The 19,887-nt window shown below is 40.6% G+C and overlaps 1 protein-coding gene across 2 annotated transcripts in view; it reads left to right on the plus strand.

Annotated features, from left to right (window-relative positions):
- LOC130923664 (WD repeat-containing protein 76-like) overlaps positions 1-14,693 on the plus strand; it is a 36,104-nt gene extending 21,411 nt beyond the window's left edge. For both annotated transcript variants that reach the window (XM_057849520.1, XM_057849521.1), the window contains exons 7-15: positions 731-835; positions 4,398-4,438; positions 4,509-4,662; positions 4,754-4,912; positions 7,113-7,228; positions 7,300-7,398; positions 7,470-7,622; positions 7,703-7,756; positions 14,217-14,693. In XM_057849520.1, coding sequence (XP_057705503.1) covers positions 731-835; positions 4,398-4,438; positions 4,509-4,662; positions 4,754-4,912; positions 7,113-7,228; positions 7,300-7,398; positions 7,470-7,622; positions 7,703-7,756; positions 14,217-14,472 — 1,137 coding nt within the window. In that variant the 3' untranslated portion in view covers positions 14,473-14,693. The remainder of the gene's footprint in view (positions 1-730; positions 836-4,397; positions 4,439-4,508; positions 4,663-4,753; positions 4,913-7,112; positions 7,229-7,299; positions 7,399-7,469; positions 7,623-7,702; positions 7,757-14,216) is intronic.
- The last annotated feature ends 5,194 nt before the right edge of the window (positions 14,694-19,887 follow it).

Raw genomic sequence — 19,887 nt, forward strand, 5'->3', positions numbered from 1 at the left:
CCCCAAAACATCAGGGAACCTCCGCCATGTTTGACTGTGAGGACTGTGTTCTTTTCTTTTAAGGCCTCGTTTTTTTCCCTGTAAACTCTATGTTGATGCCTTTTCCCAAAAAGCTCTACTTTTGTCTCATCTGACCAGAGAACATTCTTCCAAAACGTTTTTGGCTTTCTCAGGTATGTTTTGGCAAACTCCAGTCCCGCCGTACGGGTTGACACTGTTGTACCCTCGGACTACAAGACAGCTTAAACTTGTTTGGATGTTCATTGAGGTTCTTTATTCACCATTTACACTTATTGATGACACGGCGCACGGTAGACACAGGAACATTCAGGTCTTTGGAGATGGACTTGTAACCTTAAGATTGCCCATGCTACCTCAAAATGTTGCTTCACAAGTCCTCAGACAAGCATCACATGATTTTTCAAAGGTTGCCAATACTTTTGGCCGGCCCATTTTGGGAGTTTTGTGTAAAATGATAATGATTTAATTTTTTTTCCCATTCTCTTTTGTGTTTTTTCATTGCAAGTAAAATCAATGAAGATATTACTACCAAAGCATTTGTAATTGCAATCATTTTCTGGGAGAAATTGAGCATTATCTGACAGAATTGCAGGGGTGCCAATACTTTTGGCCGGCATTGTATCTGGTGAGAGTTCTTCTACCTTTAATATCGCAATATATCGCAAACCCCGCAAAAATGGCAATGATAGTTTTTTCCAATATCATTTAGGCCTACTCCCAGCCTAAGAAGTCTGCGGGGCAGATACCTATGGAGCCCATGAACATGGATGAAGGAAGCAAGCTACCACCTCAACTCATACAACTTTTCTCAGAGGTAAAACCTCATGTGGAAGTGAATGAGATAAACAGCACATTCTATGAAACTTTCCTTGTGAATTTTTGTATCCGTATTCTGCAATATAGAGCACACCTGATTACAAGTCGCATTACCAAATTTAAACTAAAAGCCATGCCAAAGGTGTGCATGCTGAAAGGTGAGATCTCTATGATACACAGAATTGCTAAACATTAAAGTGACACAGCAGTAAAATATTCTATAATAATTGGGGATGTGACCAAAAATTCTGCGGCGAAAATAGCTATAATTGCATTTTCGGTGAAAAGGCCGAAAGTTTACCACCGAAAAGTGACGAACCTTAGTCCTCTTGTGATGACGTAATCAAAACACACCAAACTAACACTACTGGCTCACAGTAAATAAATTTGCTTCATCGCTGCTACACGCTCGTTTTGAAGTTGCTTTCCATTGATGTCCTGCGCCAAATCGAGTAGGCCTGCAGTGCACTTGAGCCCGTGCGTGAGTAGTTTGGAGTGTAATCAAGCAAACAGTATGTAATTAAGTAGCATTTAAATGCATAAATGTGCATTTGCTGCTGTTGAAGACAGCATGTTTATTGCATGACCATGTCCTCTTTTTGTCACTGTTTACCACGCGACTTCCACACACCCTAGGCCAGTCGCCGTTTAATCTGTCCGGGAGCAACTTCGCTCCTCAAGAAAAGTTTAGGGCAAGTGACTATTTTTGGTAATGACAAAATATATATTATTCTTATATTGTAGCGCAGTGGTGTCAAACCAATTCCACAAAGGGCCAAGAGGGTCCTGGATTTCATTTCAACCAACACTGTGCAAACAGATTAACCAATACATTTTCTGCTGAAACAAGCAGCACCTGTCTGCAATCAACTGATTACACTTGAAGCAGATGAGATTGGTGAAAGGATGAATGAAATCCAGGACCCTCTTGGTCCTTTGTGGAATTGGTTTGACACCCCTGTTGTAGCCTGTACAAGGACAATGCCAACTTGGTGATAATAATGCAGACTCAGTAGGAAAATAGTACATTATTTTCACTTAATGGTACCCAGCTGGACGCCACGAACTGTATTTAAAAAAAAGTTGCCAGAGAGTTCAAAATGACTCTTGCTACGCTAAATGCTAAGGCTAACGAGAACGCGAATGCTATGCTAATCTAACGCTCCAAGCTATCTAGCCAATCATCATCGTGTTTGCAACGGCATTACCACCCGCTTCTCTCTAAATCAGACAACTCGCGTTTCATTCAACCAAATTGTAGTAACAAGCCCCTTCACATCCTCAGTAATGGTAACGATGTTGCAAAAATGGGGAAAGTAATTAATTACATTACTAACTATTTAAAAAAATAACGCCGTAAGGGTTAGGGTTTAGCTTTGTGTCATTTAAGTGATCTTTTTTTCTCCAAAAACAACTGCATGAACATCCACCGACACTGGTGATTAGGGATGGGAATTGATACGATTTTTACGATTCCGATTCCGTTATCGATATTGCTTAACGATTCGATTCTTTATCGATTCTCTTATCGATTCTAATTTCGGGAAAAAGAAGAACAAACATTTTGATTGGCATCAAGTTTGTTAAATCAGAAGTCACAACCTTACAAACTCACAACGAGGTCAAAAGAGGCCCAAAGCCTCAATGTTAACTGGCAATAAGTGGCAAATGCACAAGGATGTGTAACATTTTACTGAAACATTTTTCTAATAGAAATAAAAAATATTGGTATATTTTGGCATATAGGTTGTTGTTCTGCCTTCGGCAATGTCCCCAAACTTTTTCCTGTGAGGGCCAAATAACTTTTCCCTTCTCTGATGAGAGGCCGGGGTCAGTTTGTAACAGAAAAAGTGTGACGATTGCAGGAGTGCGTAAATGTAAAAAAATTATTGTTTTTCAGAAAGCCACAATCCTATATAATAACTATAACTATATAACTATAATAACTATATAATAATAAATAATATATAATAATAAATAATATAATATAATAACAATAATATAATAACCCTCTGTGGATTCTTCACGGAACAAAAGTAAATAAAATAAAAATAATAATATAATATAATAATAATAAATAATAATAGCACTATTAATTAAATAGATAATAACCAAATAACCCTCTCTGAGTTATTCACTGAAAAAAGGCCAGGAAATAAATAACACTACTGAGGGAGAAAAAAACAAAAACAATTCAAAATGGTCTCTGGAATTGTTCAGGGGGCCGGACCAAATATGGAGCCGCGGGCCGTAGTTTGGGGACCCCTGTTTTTATTTACCAGTATATTGAAATGCATGCCTTTTAGTTTTTATGGCGCTTTGACGCTCAAGTGGTGGCGCCCTTGCGCTTCCTCACGCGAAGAAGAGCGCGCTCACACGCGAAGAAGAAGAAATGCCGCATCCAAGCGAGTGAGCGAGTTAGTGAGAAAGGGAAACACTGCCACGAGCCTACGTTCTTTGTTAATGTTTGTAAAACATCTACAGAGACAACGGCTGTATGTATCATCTTCTGTGTTGTTGTTGTGTGTTTCCACTCGCGATCGGACACTTAAATCCAGTTGTGTAGTGGTTTAAACGATGTGCTAATGCTAGCGAACGCATGCTAACTGTTTGTTATTACTGTGTTAGCAGCTAATCATCGTTGATTTACGTTGATGCAAACCTGTTTGTTATTGGGGACGAAATTGATTTGTTTCATTTCTATTTTTAGTTTCGAGTAATGGTTGAATAAAGTCAGCAAATTATTATACCAACGTCTTCTGCATCGTCATTTGGGAGTTTAGCTAGCTGTATAGCCAGGACAGAGCCTTAGCGTCTCGGTGAGGACAGTGCAGTCTATTCCCTCCCGATGCAGTTATTTCCATCTCGCAATGACTGCAAGTCGCTTTGTTGTAATTTTTCCTCGTGAAGTGAAGACACACTTTCGAGCGTTCGAACCTACGTGCTGTCATTGTTATGTTTACGGCGGCAATGCTCGTGCTAAACTATCGTAACCTTTCATTTTCACCCTTTTTCCTGGTGAAGTGTAGCCAAACTTGGAAGCGAGTGGTTCTTGGCGCCATGCTAGTTTGATGCGTCTGGACAACAAGACACGTCACGACGCAATATGCGTCTTTAGGGATCGTTAAAGGGATCGTTAAGGCTTTTTCATTGTGATGTCGAGGCCTCGAAACACTCGGAACCGGTTCCGAATTGGAATCGGATTTCGATTCCCATCCCTACTGGTGATTCCATAATTTTGCCAGGGATTGTATTTAAAAATCTTCTTCTTTTTTTGTCAGGGATCATGCTAAAAAGCATTTTCTCTATTTTCAAGTTCTGTATTTACAACAAACATTGTATGTTATAAATTCCTGATTTATTTCTTTTTTATTTGCATTTCCAACTTTGGAAAAATCCCAGAATTTAACTCCTGACAGCGCTACGTGGCTTCACCCCACCATTTTATCTATAGAACCCAGTCGCTTGGGAAATTTATTGGTGAAAAAAAAAAGTTTGGATGCCTTGTTTAGGAATTATTTTACAAATTACATGAAATTACATTTTTTGTATCTTTTCAGGTGTCGTCACAAGAAAGAGGAGTGGAACTGGGACTGCAAGAGTAAACTTATTTTTTCTGTTGATTCCAAATTGGCATAAGAAATGCTAAAAAGTGAAACTCTTGGTTGAAGGTATATCTCTACGCTGAAGAAGATGACGATAAGTGAGGACAAGATAGCTAAAGTTGTGAAGAAGCGCATTTATTCAGCAGCTTTCCACCCTGCATCCACTAGTCTGCTAATGGCCGCCGGTGACAAATTTGGAAATGTGGGCCTCTGGAGTTTGGTGTGTTTTCTGTTTTACTTATTCAATTTTATTCATCATGTTAACCTTTTTTCTTTTTAACCAAATGGGCCTTCTGTAATTCCTCCTTCAGGGTAGCAACTGGGGTGACGACGGTGTTCTCCTTTTTGAGCCTCACACCAGAGCCATAGGCTGCCTGGCCTTTTCAAGAACACACCCCGCTCAGCTGCTGAGCCTGAGCTACGACGGATCCCTGCGCTGCACGGATGTAGAGAAAGGCGTCTTTGACGATGTGAGACCTTTACCTGCCGTGTTAGGCACTAGGGTTGTAATCACCAATTTCATGACTATAAAGTATTGCTAAATATTTTTGTTGTCTCAAATGAACCTTTAACTCATTGTTAGGGTTAAACATAAGTCAAAAACACTCAGCAAGGCAGTTGGGTTAGATATGTATCGGTCCATTTGGGCGCTAATTGAACCGTTTAACACTAGGGACAGCCCGGTGTGAAAGGGTGCGCAGCAACCCATTCATTGTGTATGTGGGAGAGGACTTCTCAGCGAAAGTGCGCAGTGGCGGCCATTTTGGATGGAGTGGCCCAAAATCGAAAGTTGTTCTGTTTTCGCAGCGCTGCTGTGCTGACGTCTCCAACGCATTCAATAGCAGAGGGAACTTGAAATACATCAAATAATACTTAAAGCTATGTTCAACACGTTTGCCTATGCCAGAGTTTTGTAATGGTTTTCGTTTTTGACATATTGCGTGATGATTTAGGCACATTCTTTTTGAATCACCCTGTAATATTGATGGTAAAATCAAAGCTTTTCATGGGTGCATTACAGTAATGAATTTATTCCTCCAAAACCAGTTAAAAGACCTTCAAAAAATAGAGTATTTTCTTTATTAAATACTTTTTTACTTGTACTTGAGTACATTTTTGGATGACTACTTTTACCCGAGTAATTATATTTTGATGTAACGCTACTCTTACATGAGTAAAATTTTTGGCTACTCTACCCACCTCTGTATCGTGTGTATATATAATCCGGAGGAAATTTAGAAAACAGATGTGAAAACACGGAAGCTGCTCACCATGCACGGAGGGTTCCACCCCAAATCCAGTCCATAGGCTATATTCTAAGCGCAGGGAGGGGGACCAAGAATTAGTGAGCATCCGGACTAGCAATGTCCCGATCGCATGTTTTTGCACCTGAGTCCGAGTCACCTGATTTTGAGAATCTGCCAATACCGAGTCCCGATCCCCCCCAAAATTAAACGTTACTGTCCCACCGAATTATTTTTAAACAATAATGTAGAAAAATACTTGCCTTTATTAAATGCTTCATTGGGTGAGTCCACTCAAATCCGCTCACGCTGCTGAGAACAACACACACAAATGAATTTCCACTCACACTACGAGCTTGTTAAACATTCGACCTCTTTCAACTATAGCGCTCTCAGGCTTCTCTGGCAACATCAAAGCTGTCATGAATCGTTAACTTTCACAAGCAAACACCAGCTGCACTGATGAGCAAGAAAAGCAGCAGGAGGGAGAGTGAAGGCCGTACGCGCATGAAGCACAGAAGCATAAAAATATATCCTTAATTAAAAACCCGATCCTTTTCAGCCAATTCCGATCCTCTGAAAATTGGGGCGATCGGCTTGATTTCCAATCACGAAAACTGGAAAAGGAGTTGGAAGAACCATCATGGGAGGAAAAACCTCTGCATGGGATGTACCACCAACAGATAACTGAAGTGGCAGATCTGAACAAGTCCTATCAATGATTAGAGAGGGCTGGACTGAAAGACAGCACAGAGGCGTGAATCATGGCAGCACAGGAGCAATAGAGGCCATGATATACCACACCAGCCAGGATCCCAGGTGCAAGCTGTGCAAAGAGGTCCCTGAAATAGTCCGACACATAATAGCAGGCTGTAGGATACTGGCAGAAAAAAAAATACATGGTACGCCATAACCAAGTAGCCGGCATAGTGTACAGAAACATCTGTACAGAGTATGGTCTGGAGACCCCTGGATTGCAATGGGGGACACCCCCCAAGGTAGTGGAAAATGAGGTAGAGGACCCAAGTTTGAGATGAATCGCCATCCACCCTACCAGGGAAGATTGGGGGGGGGGGGGGGGGGGGGGGTGTTGAGAGAAGAAGTTTTTTTTTTTTAAATACATATACAGCAGCTGTCGCCGCAGTTAGAGACGGCATGAATGCGTGTGCCACTGCCTCGTTGCATGCATTGACTGTTGTTCTCGTTCCTTAGCACAGCGTCTGTTGCCATATAACCGCTCATTTACAACCCCCATTTTGGCAGTGTAAATGACCGGTTATCTGGCAGCTTGTGTCGCCCCATATGACACACATAACTAGCACAAAAGAAGTGGCCAGGTCTGTAGCCTCAGTACCGACAATACTTAGGATATTGTAAAAAAGGTTTTGTATTTTCACAATCTTGAAAATGTACGTGTGCGTTGTAGGTTTACGACATTGAAGACGGCCTGAAAACCTTCGACTTCCTGACAGGTGACTATTCGACGCTCGTGGTCGGGAACTGGTTCGGAGGCATCGCCATCGTGGATCGGCGCACTCCAGGGTAGTGTATCGATATTCTTTGTATTCTACTTTCTTTATGGTTGTTAATAATCCTTTCTTGCGACTGAGCAGAAACTCACACGAATCCTTCTACTCACTGGACTGCAAGGTTCTGCGCTGCGTCAGTGTTCACCCGTGCCAACGACAATACTTTGCCGTGGCCGAGAGCAGGTGTGGACGATACAGTATATGTTAAGTTGCGCGTTTGTTGCAGTTGCATTTAATAAATTCTCAACGCGCAGGGAAGTGAACATTTATGACACGCGATGTCTGAAGAAGACAAGATGTCAACCCGTTTCCCAGCTGCGGGGTCATTCTTTAAGCATACCCAGTTGCTACTTCTCTCCATGCACTGGCAACAGAGTGGTCACTTCATGTATGGACAACAACATAAGGTGCACCCTTGTCAGCACATTTATCCATTCATATGGCAGACTTCTCGTCTCATATCATTTTTTTCAATTTTTTTGTCCAGGATATTTGACACATCTGCATTGACGGCTGAAGTCCCCCTGCTGACATCCATCCAGTATGTATTACTCAATTTGTAATTATCCACTTTCAGATTGAAATAACGCACCACTAGCATGTAACATAACCTGGTATCTCTTTGGAATGTGACTTTTCAGATACAGAGCTGTTCCGACTAGTCGACGTCATCGATGACGTAAATGCGTCGACATCGATGATTAATGAAGGATTAAAAAATATATGCGTGCGTGGAAAGTTGAGAATCGCAGACGCTCGGTATGCAATAGGGAAAAATGGCACAAAGCCAAAAAAGTACACCAGAGTGGGCAAAACATTGACTTATTGCAACAAAACAAAGGAGCATACACTGTTGTGTCCTGTCTCTTCAATGCCAAGCTTGGCTGCACGTCGGCGGTGAATGAACACCTAAAGCGCTGTCACACAGTTGTAATTTTGAAAGACAACAGGAAATAACAAGCTGGCAGATCGTAAGTCCATCTAACTAACGAACGACATTTTTTATCAAAGTTGCTAAGCCTGTCGAAATATGCAAGAAGTCCATTTATCGCAGGGTAAATAAAAATGAGGGTGGTAATTTTCACGGCTGTGTTTTATCGCCTAGTGGTGTGTGCGTGCATACATTTGTGCGTGTGTGTACATGTGCGTGATGGCATATGAAGCTCCGGTTCGTTTCACTGATATTTATTGGTCATCAACACACCGTAGAATTAAAGTTCAGGCATACAAAATAAGGAAACACCTCTATATTAAGCACAGTAAACATTAGCATTGCTACATTGAGGCTACTGGGTAAAAAAGCCAACCTACTTTAAGCCTGCTATAAAACTTTGGCAGTCTTCTCCAAAACGCAAACTTGCGGTTAAAAGGTGACACTTCAAACATGAAAAATCGCTGCTTAACAGAATTTGCAAATGAAAAAATGAAAGACAAACAATCTATTACTGACACCACACGCAATGACAAAAAGTGTTTTGTTTTGTTTTTTTGCGGCGTGCAAAGCTTACAGCAGACATGTCCAGTCCGGCCCGGGGGCCAAATGCGGCCCGTGGTCAAATTTCATCCGGCTCCCAGCCTCTGTCATAAAATCAATAAAGTCTGGCCCACAAACAGACTTAATAAATTGGTAAGCAGTACTGCTACCAGCATATGATGTATCTTACACACTAAATGCTGCTCTTCATTTACCCATGAAAAGGCAGCAGCACTCTAAGCAACATTACCCCGTGTGACCCTTTACTCCCAATTTTCTAAAATGGCGACAATCAACAAAAAAATAAAGTTGACTGCGACGTAGAGGTGTGCAAAATTTCCGATTCTTAGATTATTCGCGATTCGGCCGTGGAAGATTCGAGAACGATTCACAAACATCCAAATTCCGATTATTAAAATATGCGAAGTAAAGCGGAAGTGCACAACACTCAGCGCGACGCGCGGTCTTCGGGACGGAACGGAGCGAGAGTAGCTAAACATCATGCTTCCCATTACCCGGCCCCTCGGGTAATGCCAATGCTCAACTCACGGCTCTAGCTCAACTCATGCAACAAGATAAAAAAACACAACAACATACCTGACTGCTGCCGAAAAGCTGCTAGAAAAGTACATCCGTATAATGTTACGGTGGATATCATTTATATAGGACTAGATGCATAATAGATTTGGTAGTGTTAGCAGCACATCTACAAAAAGCTAGATGCGGGGGTTATAAACGGCCGCCATCTTAAAGCAGTACACTTCCCTGCAAGGCTGTTGTAGCGAACCTTCCAAGCAAACCTAATTAACTTTTTATCTATAATACTCCTAAATCGGTAAAATATTGAATTGAATCTATCCTTACAATAGTTTTAAAACTTTCACATGTCGAAAGTAGACAAAAGGGAAATTATGGAATAACGGGAGCAATTTTAACAAATTTAATGGTTGATTCACAACATTAAATTAATTGAATGTAGTTTAAAGCTGCTGATACAGAATGGGGACTGGAGTTTTTTATTTAATGTTATTTTTGTATATTTGTTTACTGCTATATGTCAACTTGATACTGAAATAGTAGTGTGGTTTAGCCTGAGAGTATTTTTGAACAATTTTGGAACTAATGTACAAAAATTTAAAAAAAAATTTTTTTAAAGAGAAAAATAAAGGAGGGGAGTGCATCAATAATCGTTTTATAATCGAATCGGAGCCTCTGAATCGTAATCGTAATCGAATCGTTTGGTGCCCAAAGATTCCCAGCTCTACTGCGACGGCTGGCGCTTCAAGGATAGGTGGAAATTGGACCTATTTCTTCACTAAAATACGCAACTGTCTGCCTTATTTGCAAAGAGACAGTCGCTGTTTTTAAAGAGTTCAATGTGAGGCGATATTACTAAACAAGACACGCTGACATGTACGACAAGATTACAGGTAAGATACGTAGCGAGAAATTGAAGCAACTTTTAAGCTAGTTTACACAGTTACACAGTTTTCACAGCAGCAGTATTTCGCAAGAGCCCGAGTCAAAAGAGAACGCCACAAAGGCTAGTTGCGAGATTGTTGAAATTATTAATTAAAAAAAATAATAAAGCAAATGTGACGCACAGAATGGCTTGCTAAAATTTGCTTAAATATATTGTTCTACATAAAAGACGTCAGCCAAGGTCGGCCCCCCACATTTTTAACACACCAAATCTGGCCCCCTTTGCAAAAAGTTTGGACACCCCTGGCTTACAGTTTGAGGTTTAGTGAATGTACTTCCGATAAATACTTCAAAATAAAAGCACGCCATATTCATCATATAAATAACAATTTCTGGAGTTAATCTCACATACTTCAGAATTCAGATTCTACACTAAGAATATCTTTAAAATGACACCCTTTATGAAAAATCTGATTGGCAATGAATATTATTATAATACTATTATATATACAGTGGTACCTCGATATACGATCGCTTCGACAGACGATCTTTTTGACATCCGACGTAAAATTTGACTCGCCATTTGTTTCTACATCCAACGACATTCCCGAAATATAACGACATGACAGCACTGCAGACGAACGCGTGGCGGATTTTCTTGTGTGACAAATCAACACAGGTTACAAAAAGGTTGGTACAGGCGGTGAAACGAAGAAAAACGTGACGCTTACCTTTTAAATAAAGATGCAAATTATAGAAAAATATGAGCGTGGGTTGCGCATCCGTGAACTGGCTCATCTCCGCGGTCCTCCGACGACCACCGTTCGCCAGTCTTTGCAAGTTAAGCTGACAATTATGATTGTGGTAACATCGCCAAAGAAACCGTCAGCTTCGCCACGTTTTTATCATTTATTTCACAACTTATTCAACACAAAACGCCTACTGTCTGCAGCAATTGACGGTGTTCTCAAGAAAACATTGAAAGTGAAAATGAAACTCTCAAGCTCACTGCTCTGTCTCTGGCACGTCAGCCCCGTGGTGCGTTCAGGTACAGCAAAAAACGTCCGCCACATTAGAACTCAATTCGTTACATTATTACTGGAATTATTATTATTATAGTATTCTGATTTTTATTTAGAATTTATTTGTTTTGCTATGTGTTTTTGCCATTTGTAATAGCACCAGCAGTATTTTTTAAGGATTTAGTGTAGGTTTGTGGGCTGTGGAACGAATTAATGGAATTATAATGTATTCCTATGGGAAAATCCTGCTCGACATACGACCATTTCGACTTGCAAACAAGATCCTGGAACAAATTAACTTCGTATGTAGAGGTACCACTGAACTAGTATGCTATAAAATTAACGCTAGATATTTTTTTAAGAATTATTTTGAATCATGTTGGAAAGGTGAAGTCAGTGTTCTGAATCTGTTTACGTTCCATTCTTTTATTTTAGTGAATGCTATCAGCATTTGACCTCATTGTTTTTTGTAATTTATTATTATTATTTACGTGTTTATTTGTACTTTAATTAAAGAATTTAAGTGTTCCAAAATGTTTTTTTTTGTGTGTGAGAATTAATAAGCGTCAACAAAAATTTCATTGCTACATTAGTAAAAATAAATAAATAAATTATAGATTAGTCGACTAATTGTAAAAATAGTCTACTGACTAATCAGGACAAAAAAAGTCGTTTGACACAGCCCTACTTTTCAGATAAAGAGCCATGGGCCGGATCATTACCGGCCAGCTGCTTTTTAGCTATGACAGAGTTTGACAGGCATTGCCAATATATGGCAATGCGTAGTGCAAAATGCTGTTGCCATGTTGGATATATCGCAATGCGTTTTAAGCCGCAATAACCGTCCCGAGTAATTTCAGAGTAGAGTGAGCCAGAAGACTTTGTTCACACATAATCGTGAACTGTCACGTAACTGGACGAAGCATGTTTGGCTTTCTTGTTAAGGGGGGGTTGCATGCTAATTAAACTTTGAGCTTTTAATCATGTTAGATGGTCATGTCCTGGTTCAAAACACATTCAGAGTAGTTTTGTAAACCTTCAAATGGTTCTTGACTGCTGGTGAGGGGTGCTGAAATGCTCGCTGGTACCTACCTTCCCCTCTTTCCTCAAGCTCTTCCTCTGCTGTCACGTGTGCTGCATCCTCCCCTCCCCCAGCACCCCACCTCACCTCCTCCTCAAGACAAATTTGCATGTATTTGCTACATCTTAGTTTACACTTAGCACTTGGGCAGACTACAAATCGGAGGAAAAAAGCAGACATCTGAATTTTTTTTTAACTTTGCTTTTAATGGGTTTTTTTGTTTTTAGCAGTAACAGTGTGGAGCATCAAACATAACAAAATGACCGAAAAAGATAAAATAAGTAAATAGAAAAGAAAGGGGGGGGGGGGGGGGCGAGCCATTCTGGGCTTGTGTATAGGAACTATACTAACAAATGAATTCATAACCCTAAAATTAGAAAAAGTTTCCATTTCTCCCAATATCGTTCACATTTTTCAGCTGAGTGTCTTAGTCATTCGCTCCATTGTGTAAATCTCGTGTATTGTGTCCATCCATTCAGTGACAGTAGGTGGTGTTTCCTTGAACCACTTTCGAGTTATGGTTTTCTTGCTTGCAGCCTGCAGTAATTGTAGGAGGTATCTGTCTCGTTTTGTCAGTCCATTTGGGATATTACCCAAATAAAACAAATTACAACTTGCTTCTAGTTTTAAACACAAAATCTCAGCAACCATCGCTACATTTTCAGAAAGAGGAGATCTTGGGGCACTCCCAGAAGATATGGAAGTGGCCCACAGATGAACATCCACATTTTCTCCAACATTTACTATATCAGAGTTTTTGCTTTGAAGTTCCTTTTACTCTTGCTGTAATGAAAAAACACAGTGTTCTTCCATGTGAATTCACGCCATAAATCAGAGCTAGATGTAAGTAGTTGCCACTGTTATACATATGTTTAACAAGTCCTCATTAGAAAGTTCTATTCATGTATCCCTCTCCCACCTGAGCGTGATATATGTAGTGGTCAGATTTTTCATCCTGTGTAGTGCTAAATATGTTTTACAGATCTGTTTTTAGTGAGTGTGCCTCTTGAAGCATCCACAAAGATAGTAGTTATTGGGTGTTTGTCACGTTCACTTAAAACGCTTATGTTAAAATAGTGGCGTAGTTGAAGATATAAAGAAAAAAAACAGCCTTCCCCGGACCATATTAGTTTACAGGTTCTTGGAAAGGGTGAAGGTTACCTCCTGATGTTATTGACCAATATGCGGTGATGCCAATGCTACACCGTCAGTTTTTGCGGGAGTGAAGTCCGTGTCATACACCGGCCACCGTAAAACCTTTGCATCCTTCTCAAGTTTTATTTTTAAGTATACCAAGACTCTATGGGCATTTTTAATCGACTAATTTTCCAAAATGTCGGAGAGGAAATGTATTTTTGGGTGCAAAGGAGAGTTTCCTCTTTTCACACTTCTAAAAGACGATGGCTGGACTCTGAAGCAAAAGCAAGCCGGAGACAGGGTTGCCAGATCAGAAAGACAGATTTCTGATGTTTCCTTAATACAACTCTATATTTTCTGATTATAACCACAAAAATACAAGTGTTTTGAAGATAAGCATCATAGGAGAGTGTAGTTACAACAACTTTTGTAATAGTACATTTTAAGGCCCATGTCCACATCTGTTGTGTTGCCATGATAACTCTTCATTCACCCTTAAAAGACGTAGATTTCTTCAGGCACCTAGGCAGTTTATAGAGCCACAAAGTTTGGCACACTTGTTCAAATTGGCACAATTAGAAAATCAAGATATACAAAAACATCTCTGTCAGCCATGCCCACAATACAAAAGAGGTTCCACACAAAAAAAGAGGAGAGTTTCAAGCACATGTTAGTTTCTCATGAGATGATGAGAGAAGGACGATCTGCCACCACCCTGAGCTGTGTGCCGTCCGAGTTGCACCAAACTGTGAGGGCCCGATCAGTCCTGATTGCAGGCTTAGTTATGACTTGATTGTTTTAACAGCAGCTTTTGTCATTTTCTAGCCTTTGCAATGTTGGTAAACTTGTCCCTGTCTATTCATAGCCACAACATGAGGACGGGCCGTTGGCTGTCCAAATTGTCGGCCGTTTGGGACCCCAAGCGAGAGGACTGCCTTTTGGTTGGCAGTATGGAAAAGCGACGTCAAGTAATGGTGTTCCACGAGACCGGCCGTCCCTTGCACAAATTTGTGGACGGCGAGCACCTCAACACGGTGCTGTCCGTCACCGCCTTCCACCCCGCCCGAAACGCCATCTTGGGCGGCAATGCGTCTGGACGACTGCACGTCTTCTCGGACTGAGACTCCTCTTGACACCAATGACAAATGGTGGGAACAGTTTAAAAATACTGAGTTTCTAAAATGTTACATAAAGGTGAGCACTTGTGGGTTTTTCTTGTATACATTTTTCTAAGTGAGTCTTATATGATTGGAATCAAATCTGTCGATGCTGTTTCCTTTTTTATTTTTGAAATGTAGTTCAATAAATTATATTTTCAGTCGGATTCATTTCAAGCTGCAGTCTCAATATGGTAGTGTGTGTGTGCAAACATGCTCGGTGGACACAACATTACTCAGGTTTACGAGTACCAGAGCTAGTTCAAAACTTAATCAGAAACTAAATGTCACTATTCAGTTTGAAATTGGGTATGTTTGATTCAATTTTACTTTTTCACATTCCGTTTGCACAACTATACTTCAAATTGCAAAATTCAAATTGTAAAGTTAAAATTAATAATTGGAAAATTCAGATTGCGGTGACTGTCATCCAGGTTTTTAAGCATGAGCAATCAATAGCGTACCGCACGAATGGTATTTTTACACCGTGAAGAGGGTCAACATAGACACGCCCTCGCATACAACTCATGTAATTACTACTAGTTTTCTGCCGGTAATCTTTCAATAAAGAATACGCCGAGTAAACACTGCTACTATGTAACTTGCAGAAATGCCTCTAGACATTACGACATATGAAGGATTTTTTCTTCATACATTTTCTGAGGCCAAAAATGAGGGGAAAATGTGAACAATGGATCAACTTGTGCGCACGTCCAAAAGACCAGTTTACCGCCAGCACGGTGAAGCTATTCGACTTCATAAAGGTGGGGGCCATGGTAAAATACCATGGGGGCCATGGTCCTACAGACGATGAAGAAGTAAGCCATTTTGATATTTTTATTTTTTAGCGTGGCGTTTTACCGTACTGTTTCTGTCTGACAGTGAATGACCTGGAAAAAAATTGAAAACGGTATCTGACTGCCACTGTTGTTACCTTTTCTGTTGTAAAAAAAAAAAACAAGGGGGAAGTGTAAATAAATTACAGAATATATTTTTTATTAATGAAAAAATGAAGTGTTCGTTGGCTGTCAGTGAGTAGCATTTTCGAACACTACACAAAAATAGCAATGTAAATTACCCCCAAGAACAGTCAGAGACGTAAGACAACCAGAGGATATAAGAAAGACAGGGCATATGGTGGTAAAGAGTAGCTTGTTGAAACGGGAGAGTATAATTTTCGGTGGCGTAAGGCAATGCACACAAGAAAAAGGTGTCGGGAAAAAAAGCTACCTCTGGATCAGGTCGGCTCATTTATCAGTCTTTTTCAGTCCTCGACACTCAAGCCATCGCTTGAATTGAACATTTGTATGTTCTTCCACATCTTTACCAGTGAATTTGGCACCAGGGACAACATTTTCGGACAGAATTGGTAGGTTTAGCTCAGTAAACATCTCGTTCGTACACTATTTACATGCATTTAGCATTTGGACAAACGCGAGCTTGACCCGCCTAATAACAATTGCTAACGTCATGAACATTTAACAGGCATGCAAACTTGCCACCTTTCGGCGAAATTTCACCGTTTTGAAATCAAAATGGGTCATTCTTCTGAATCAAGTAGATCCGAGGAGAAAAAAATGGGGGCGGGGGCATGTCAACGAGCGAGTGAAACCGTTAACTTCAAAACCGTGGTCTATGCGCAAAACTACACTCTAGTCCTATGACCTAGGGGTCACGGAACCTCGGTCCGGTTCCGGACCACCAAGCCGTCTGGACCGGATCTCAAGCTGTCACGATTAATACACGTTGCAACAACAAAAATCATTTTTATCTGCAGGTTTGTAGAGCTGGAGGTGGGCAACAAACAAAAACTTTAGCAGTGACACGCGTGAGCCAGCCAATGGGAGTGAAGCATTTGAAAGTTATTTTTAAAACAGCATGTCTCAAAGGCAGTTTACATGGCGACTCTGCGACGCAATGACTGAGTAGCGGACTTGCCTCGCGTGCATATGGTGTCGGCGAAGAAGGAAGGCGAAAACGAAAAATTCTGAATCCTGCCTCCAAAGTGGAAGAATCCGATTGCCGGGAATTGAGGGGGGGCTTCCTCGCATGCATATTAAAGGCTCCCGCGGCGCGAGACTGCGACGTTAACATCAGCACTCGTACACGTCACATTGGACGTGCGCAGTGGTGCTACTAAACATTAAAAACTGCAAATATGGCGGAATGTCGGCTTTAATTTACTGTTTTAATATTTTTAAATTAAATATGTTGAATGTTTCAATTTTTGTGCCTTTTTGAACAAAAGAAAAATTCCATTGCTTCGAGTGGGCGGGCATATTTTTTTCCGGGCTGAGGGAGCTTGGTGGGGTCAAAGTGCATCATTCTCTGTCGCCCTGTAAATCTGCACTGCCCGCTAGGGCCTGGCATGAATACTACATCGTTTTCATGCGGAATTGCGACATTGTTCAAATGGAGACACATATGCAAATTTGAAATTTTTCATATTCTCTGAGAGTCACCATGTAAACGGCCCCTCACACTCGCTTTCCAGACTCCGCAGAATGACAGCCAAATACTGAGCCGAATGAAGCTGGAAGAAGAGGCGAAAAAGGTACGGCAAATGGCGTGCTCAAAACTATGCAAGATTGATGCAGAAAACATAGTGTTTAAGGAGGGGTGGACCAACACATTTTTGTTCATTTTACCTGGCGGCAGCACAAGACCGCTATGGCTCATCTGTTCAGAGATTGTAAAGAACAGCAATTTGAAAAAGCACTATGAGACGAAGCACGCAGCTTTTTCACAAAGTTTCTCTATGAACTCTGCCATCCGTTCTCAAAAAATAGAGGAATTTAGGGCTCAATATGATCGCACCTCAATGAATGCTCCCTCAGAATAACGTGGATATTGGGTCAAAACAAAAAGTCTTTCAGTGACGCACCGATTGTCAAAGATCGTATGAGTGCAGTTGCAGAAACTTTGCTTCATGGAAAGCAAAAATAAGAGGTCTGTCAAAAAAATAAAGCAAGTCCCCCTGTCAGCATCCACAATTTAAAAAAAAAAAAAGTCTTGAACATGCTCTTATGTTGCTATTTAATGATTCAATTAAAGTACTTTTTAGTTTTATGCACCTTTTATATATTATTTACAATTTTGAATGTTGTAATTACCAGCATGGCCACGTAAAGATCCGTTTGTATTTTTTGGGGAAAAAAAGCATTAAAAATATTTCTGGACCCGAGATTGTTGTAATTTTTTAATGTCGGACCCAGAGGATTTTTAATTCATGACCCCTGACCTAGACCTATCTCCACCACTTTCTTCTCGTGACAACAAATAACTGACAAGGGTAAGAGACGGGAGCACAGTTATCACCAATCAGCAATGAGGAGGCCGAACCCTTCTCCATCCCAGCTTCTCGCCTGGACTCATTGGAAATTGCGGCAAGGTAAGGAATTAATGTCAAAAATTGTTAACTTCTTAAAGCTAAAAGTTTGAGTGATGGCCTATAATAGTCTTGATAAATCATTCAGTTGTGTCGTTTGATCAATTCCTGCACTTGTAATGGTGTCTATAACACAAGTATTTGCTTAATTTCTTGATAACTGACTTCAGATAGTCCTTGATATTTCACCGCCTCGTAGAACGGAGTTACTCGAGATAGCTCTAACTGCGGAGGGGCTAACTAGCGCCTTTCACACAGGGCTTTGCTAGTAAAGTTAGCGAACGTCAGTTGGGGTCTGAATTGTCACCAGTTGGCGTTGTGACGAGTTATTTAAGGCCCCTTTGTAAAGCGCTTGTTAAAGATTAAAAAAAAAAGAAAGCAATGAGGTAACGAGTGATGAACTAGTGCCTTCCATACAAATCATGTTCAGGGCTTTGTTAGTAAAGTTCTGAATGGTCACCAGCAGGGGCGGACTGGTAATCTGTGGGTTCTGGAGGATCAAAGAACGGCCGGTGCCCTGGATGGCCGGCGGCCGCCATTCATTATACTTAACTGTTTTTATCCCCCCTATCCTCTGATTATCTACAGTTTGCATCCAATCCGACAGGTGGCAGCAATGCGCCTGGCTGTTCAACGCCAATCTGATAGACTAGGAACGAAGAAAGCACAGAGTAGCCTTCATTGGTTCCTTCCTTGTGGAAGCAAAATAGCGACGAGCGTTAATGCACAATATGGATGGTGGTGGCAAAAAAACAAAAGAGCCGGGTGGCGCGGAGAAGGTTAGGGAGAAAAAAATTAAAGAAACTGGAGAGTGAAGCATTGAAATGTCATAAGTCGACAAATATTTTCGCAAGCAGCAGTCTGGCTGCAACGGCCACGTCGGGTAACAACAGCCCAGCTCCCGGCGATGGTGAGAGGGAGCGGCAGCCACTCTGACATGCAGCCGGTGCAGGGAGAGAGAAAAGAAGAGGGAGGGGGTAACGATAAGCTGGTGGAAGTTCCCCAGACAAGCGCAGGGCAAGTAAATTGGGATGAAGAGGGTTACTTGCTTGGTATACTGGCAATTGTTATCCACCAGGTAGCTACATTTTAAATGAAATATATGACAATTAAAGGGTTAGTGCCAGCTAGTCGATGTACTCGTTGCAATCGTGTCAAGTTACAGTATGTTAGTCCTGCTATCCCTCTCCTAAGAAAAAATATTTTAGCCGTAAAACAATGTATGCACACGCAGCATAGCAATATTAGTTCAGAAGAAATATAACAAAATATTAATAAAATGAATGGTTTTACTTGAAAGTTTAGGTAGTTAAACTGATATGATATATATTTCTAATCATTTATATATCGTTTTGTTTTCTGGTTAATACTTTCCAATGAAGGTTATGTATACAGGATTTGTCTTGAAATGTTCATTGTATTTTCATTGAAATGTATTATTTGTATGGCAAGATTAATTATGGCAGGGGTCTCCAAACCGGTCCTCAAAGGCCGCTGTGGGGCCTGGTTTTTGTTTCAACCGATCGAGTACCAACAGTTTAACCAATGAAGTTTCTGCTAAAACAAGCAGCACCTGACTGCAATCAACTGATTACACTTGTAAGACACCAGATTGGTGCGGAGGTGTTGTCTTGTTTTGTTGGAATGAAATCCTGCGCCCGCCTGGCCCTATGTGGAATAGTTTGGAGACCACTGAATTATGGCATAAACAATGAAGTCATTTTATAGACAGAGATATATAGAGATACATTATAATCAATTGGATACGTAAAACTTGCTTTGAAAAATAAATTCTTTCATTTGTTTATTCAGGTTGATCATAGAGCTAGTACAGAAAATGAATCCAACTCCAGTTCAGCCTTGCAGTACTTTGAGCGCCCCAAGTCAGACAGTCACAGTCTAGACACATTTTCTTAAATTTTTCTCTCAAAGTGCACGAAATTTATGCATTTTACAATAAAATGTAAAAAAAAAAAAAAAAAAAAAAAAAT

Source organism: Corythoichthys intestinalis, chromosome 11 (assembly GCF_030265065.1).
Source record: "Corythoichthys intestinalis isolate RoL2023-P3 chromosome 11, ASM3026506v1, whole genome shotgun sequence".
Classification (NCBI taxonomy): Eukaryota; Metazoa; Chordata; class Actinopteri; order Syngnathiformes; family Syngnathidae; genus Corythoichthys; species Corythoichthys intestinalis.